Below are 5,788 nucleotides of genomic sequence, written 5' to 3' on the forward strand. Positions count from 1 at the left end.
ACACAGCCATTAGCACTCCCCGTAAATGTTTACATGGAATGCGTATTTAACAAGATCACTTCACTTGTTCATTCATCAATTAACTTTTCACAGGGTACATAAGAAAAGGATTTCGTACCTGCTCTTCCGTAATCGGCATTAAGTCAGTGCTGGTATCTTTGTCCTGCACAGGGACTCTGCCATTCAACATAATTCCCTCCTGTTGCAACTCTTGTGATTTCTGTATCTCCTCCTGTGTTGTAGAAGACTAAAAAAAAAAAAAAAAAAAAAAAAAAAAAAAAAAAAAAAAAAAGACATTTAAAATTATATTCTGCCTGTTCACATATAGACATTTTTAAAACCATAATTATATTAATTGCACAGTCCAAAAACAAAGACCAGCTTTTCTCTTACTAATATTTCTGGTAATACCAGCCTTTGATTATGAAAATAATTAAAATTGTACCTAAATTGTTTGAGAATGTTAAAAACATTTAAATGAAGTGGCCTCCACTTTTCCTACTTGTAACATTGAAAATAAAACTTTAAGGAAAGGTATTTCAGGAATGTGTGGACTTGGATGATCTTGGATGAGTAATATGACTTTGAGACTGGCAAATATATAATAAAGATGGTGGTAGTGTAGTTCTTTTCAGTGACTGAAATGTTTATCTTAAGCAGGAATTACCATTTTACTGAAACTGGCCAGCAGTATGGATGTGACTACATCCAATCAAATCCCCATTTCTTAGTGTCACATGTACTAGGCTTACTATTCTCCTACAGTGGCTTGGCACAAAATTTCCTCATAAACAGATACTTTCATAATCAACTAAAATGCGAACAAGGTAAATTAATAAATAAAAGGTTTAGAATTATACAGCTGATATTTCACTTAAGGACTACAGCCCAGTATGTACGTTTTTTTTTTTTTTTAACTGTAAGCTAGCCAGATGTAAAATATTTTAAAGACTAAGATATACAATAAACATACATATCTGTATGTTGTATAACACTACCCCACCCCCCAGAAACAAAACACACCATATAATATCTTGTAATACCATTTCCCTATATGCATTTGCAAAACTTATTCTTGCAGTTTGAAAAAAACAATTGTTACCAAAGGTTTTATAGATAACCAGTCTTTGACAGTTTAGCAATGTTCTAAATATTTCTGTATAGCATTTATGACTGCTACCAAACTGCCTTTATGCGAGAAGCTGGTCTGTGCAGAAGTAAATCATGACTAGAACACAATGTGATTGTGAATTGGAATACCAGACCCTAGGTTAATATGGACATCCGAGTGCCATATATGTGTGTTAATAAAGTGACATACCGAGCTTAATGCAGTTTCTAGGATTTCTTTGAGGCTGGAATTTTCACTCAGTACAGCTTCCAGTTTGCCTTGCAGGTTATCTTTATAACAAGTGACTTTCTCCATTTCTTCTTGGAGTGCACAAAGTTTATCTGAAAGCTCCACTTTCTCTGCTTGAATTTTTTCAAGTAATATACTACTTTGCTGTAGATTTTCCTCTAGCATTTCTAATTCAGCCATATGTGTATCTGTTTTTTTTAAATCAATTAGTTTCTCAGCAGCTTCCTTTGCTTCTTGGTCCTTTAATGCCAATTGCTGGCTTGTATTTTTGAATTGTTCTTTCAACTTTTCAATTTCGCTTGTCAGATCTTCTGTAGTACTGATCTGCATTGCCTCCTACAATGGTATAGAAACATAAATAAAGACACTATCCAGTACCTAAGTACCAACTAAAATATACACTTTACTGTCATTCCCAACATACAAGCACTTTAGGTTACCTTTCTAGTGTTATTAAACTATACATGGTGTCATGTATCTGTGTTTTATCATTGCCTGCAGCAATCATAAACAGAAGTTGATTAGGACCAAGTTTTCCCATGCAGTATTCTCCCCAGAAAGTTGTAGGTGGGTGGTGGCCCTTGTATTGTGACCCAACTATTCAGTAGCCATTCACAAAACAGACATATCTACATAAAAAAGCCTGGCTAAAAGAGGCTGGGAAGAACACCAACACACAGATTATAAATTTTACCATTTGTAAAATGGTAATATTCATCTTATTGTTTTAACAACCATTTTCTTAATTTCCTTTCTGTTAATTTTTAACCCATTCAAATACTATGTCATGCTTTTTACTATCTCTGTTCAATAAAAAATAAATATAAATAAAATTATACACATTAATCCTTACATCTTCTGTGGGTCTTTTCACAACAGATGCTAGCTGGCAGTTCTCTGATTTAAGGGTATCTATTAACTGCTGCTGCTGTTCTCTCTCTTGAGATATAATGAAGATTTGCTGCTGTAGGTGATCAATTCTCTCTTTTAGAAGAGTTCGCTCAGTTTCTGCTTCTTCTAGTCTGGTAGAAATAGGTATTTCATTTTCATCTGCGAACACCTTTGTGAGCACTTGTACTTCCTTGTCTTGTGTCTCTTTATCCTTAGGAAACAAAAGAAGCAAAAAAAATATTAAAACTGTATTATGTAACAAATCAAGAGTTTTAATTTGTATACTACATAAAACTTTATTTTGTTTTGTCCACACATAAATCTCATCTCGCTATGAGGAATACAAAAAACAAATAAAATCAAAACTCACTGGAAGTCCATATTTAACTGCAGAGAGTGCTACTTCAAGGCTCTTCTTTTGCTCTGTTAGAAGTTGGAATTCTTCACTTAGGTGGTCTCTCTCAGTCACTGTGGCACAGAGTCGTTCCTCCAGGTGTAAAATCTTTTCATATAAATACATAGATTTAGGCTACACACAATTACATTTTTTTTTTTTAGAATATCTTCTGTAGTACAGACAAAAGGTATTTTACTGGCAACTCTTTAATGATATGCTATTCATTTTTAAAGAAAAATAAACAGTTAGAAAAATCTACTGACATTTCAAATATTTTAATAGTGGGTAAACGTCATTTTTTATCATTATTGAGGGACGCTCACAAGAAACTGAAGCAACAAACACCTAATCGGCCCTAAACTTCTAAAACCAATTGGTGGCTGCAGGGAACTAAAAAAAAAAATGACCACATGTACTGCAACAATATTTTTACAGCTGGTAATATTTTTGGGACTTCTCACCATTTCAATGTTCTCATGTAAATCAAGCTTGAGCTGGTCTCGTTCATCTGTTACAGCTTTCAGTGATTCAAGCAGCTTTTCTTTCTCTTTCTCTATTTGTTCCAGAAGTTGTCTTGTTACATCTTCATGTGAATGTTTTTCAGACAAGGGTTTAAACTCTTCTTTCAGCTGTATGAGCATGCAGGTCATTATATATGTACAAATCTTAAAGCAAATATTTCCCTCCCACCTATCAACACACACTTCATAGATCTAAAAACAATAAATGCTTATTTTACAGAAAAATTATATACCCCACAAACCTGCTTGGTAGTTCTCTCTACTTCTTTTCTAAGTTCATCCTTTTCAATCAAAAGATCTTTTTTGGAGTTTTCCAGCTCATCCCTCTGTTGGGTGACAGATTGGAGGTACTCTTCAAGTGCATTAAGGTTCTGCAAAAGTTTATTCTTTTCTCCTTCCATTGTGGCTAGACCTAGCTCAGCAGATTTGATCCTTTCCTTGAGAACTTCGATTTCAGAAACTAAATTCTTGTTGTCTGCTACTGCTTCCATTTTTGTAGAGGCAATGGTCTCAGAATTTGCTTCATTAGCCTGGATTTTATTTGTGGCACAGAAAAAAAATAAATCAACATTTCCCAGGTAGATCTAATATATTTTTTAGATGAAAAAAACATTTTGGTTATAAAGGTATAGTACAGTAAGCAAATTTCTGGTTATATTTTTGAGCTGGGAATAGATGAAAATATTTGAATTTATCGCTACTGTAGCTTTACATAGAACAGCTTACAAAAATATTGTGAATATTTCAGTAAGTGAATACTGAGATTAATAAATTATCGATGGCTTTCTGTTACGCCTCTGCTGTGACTTTTGGCATTTGGCCTCTAAACTGCTCAGCATGTGTCGGTATTACTCTAAAAGACTACATTTGGTTTCTTCTATAAAAATTAATTTTAATCATGCTCTCAAGTCCAAACAGTAGTTATTTTGTGGATGACCACTTGGGTAACCAGTTCACATTAGAGATAGGAAGTACTTGATTACTGTGTACGGGTTTACCTACAAAACATTAGTTGGTGGACGCACAGCCCTAATATGCAAGCCATGAACTGCTTCCTGGAAACTGATGTAAATATTTACATTTTATTTAAATGAGCAATTCTACACTAGGCGAGATCATCATTTAAACTTCCCACATACAGAAATATATACAACTCAAAAGATATAAAGGAGAACAGGCTTCATTGCGCACCTAGTACCATTTAGATATTTTTGTATATCCTGCAATGTCAGTGATTGAGAGAAAGTAAACCCTAAGGCTGCTGGTGTTTGCCATTTTGTGCATCTAAACTGTTACACCAATAAAACTATCTTTGAAATAAAATGTTTATACCAGTTTGATCCCAGACCATTAAACCTTTAATGTCTGTTAAAAGAGGGTTGCCAGTCAGCCTGCCCTATTGGATTTGATTGGGTTGATTTCATATTATGTAAGATGTTGGCAATATTGGTGGGGGAGGAAAGGACTTGTTTTGTTCTGTACACCCAAATGGATACCCAGATAGACAACTAGCTACTTGCTGTGATGCTTCAAAGGATAGGTGCACTCTTGAATTCTCAATGCTAAATATTTCAAGCTCTGGAAATGTGGTCTTAGCCAAGAGTTGTGCTCATTTTATCACTTTTGAGGAGGGAAAACACCTACATTGCTCACTTGTCCCTGGAGGTCATCTCTCTCAGACACAGTGGACTTAAGCGTTTCTTCCATGCTGCTATTGTGAGAAGAAAGTTCCTGTGGAAGGACAAATAAAGAAAGCCTTAAGTGACACTGATCTTAACTTCTGAAGCAGACAAAGACTTTCTAATCATGTTACCTGTTGAGCTTGCGCCAACTCTTCACCTTCTCGTTGTGCGTTGAACAGCTGTATTTAAAACAAATTTAATTACATGTCAGAAATGATCAAGGTCAATGATACATGAATGATCACAACTAAACTTACCTTTTCTTCTAAGATTTCCAAAGACTGTTTCAAAGCATTCATTTCTTTTACTAGACATTCAACCTCAAGGTCCTTTTTCTTAATTTCTTCATCTGTGTTTAAGCATTTTGCCTGAAGGTCCTTGTGCAAAATCTTAATATCGGAGTATTGCTGTTCAGCCTGCTGCAACTTTGCCTGTGTGTTTGTCACCTCCTCCATTAGTCTCTCAATCTGTTTCTCCTGCTCTTGCATCTTGATGCTCTGATTGCTTATTAGAGAAACAGATTGTTCTTTTTCATTCCGTAAAAGGTGAAGCTCATCCGAGGATTTCTCTACCTAGAAAATGAATATAAAAATACTTTACATCCTGCTCATAATAGGTGTAGCTTCTGAACTGTATAAAGCACAGTGCCAAAAATACATGGAAACAAATCAGTAAAAAAAAAAATCACATATCTCAAAGGGAGTAATTTGTGCTGTGCCCGTTCTGTGTAAGCCAAAAGCAAGCAATTTGCACTATAAATGTGTTGCTACATCATTAGATGGCCTTATAACTATTAAAGGGACACCAAGAGGTTAATGATAGTCTTTGTATAGGCAGTCAACACAATAAAAGCACCACATACCATAACTAAGGGGTTATTGAACTTTTAAAAGTTCTTTCAATGTCCCCTATTTATAATCTTATATTTAACCCATCC

At 34.7% G+C, this 5,788-nt stretch overlaps 1 protein-coding gene across 1 annotated transcript in view; it reads right to left on the minus strand.

Moving 5' to 3' along the window:
• The window catches only part of CENPE (centromere protein E), a gene marked incomplete in the record, with an annotated part of 37,070 nt that overhangs the window by 13,095 nt on the left and 18,187 nt on the right, over positions 1-5,788 (minus strand). The window contains 9 exon segments of the mRNA XM_072406816.1: positions 85-247; positions 1,322-1,696; positions 2,214-2,462; positions 2,622-2,753; positions 3,110-3,277; positions 3,412-3,699; positions 4,814-4,900; positions 4,983-5,030; positions 5,109-5,423. Coding sequence (XP_072262917.1) covers positions 85-247; positions 1,322-1,696; positions 2,214-2,462; positions 2,622-2,753; positions 3,110-3,277; positions 3,412-3,699; positions 4,814-4,900; positions 4,983-5,030; positions 5,109-5,423 — 1,825 coding nt within the window.

This window comes from Pyxicephalus adspersus, chromosome 3, assembly GCF_032062135.1.
Source record: "Pyxicephalus adspersus chromosome 3, UCB_Pads_2.0, whole genome shotgun sequence".
In the NCBI taxonomy this organism is placed as follows: domain Eukaryota; kingdom Metazoa; phylum Chordata; class Amphibia; order Anura; family Pyxicephalidae; genus Pyxicephalus; species Pyxicephalus adspersus.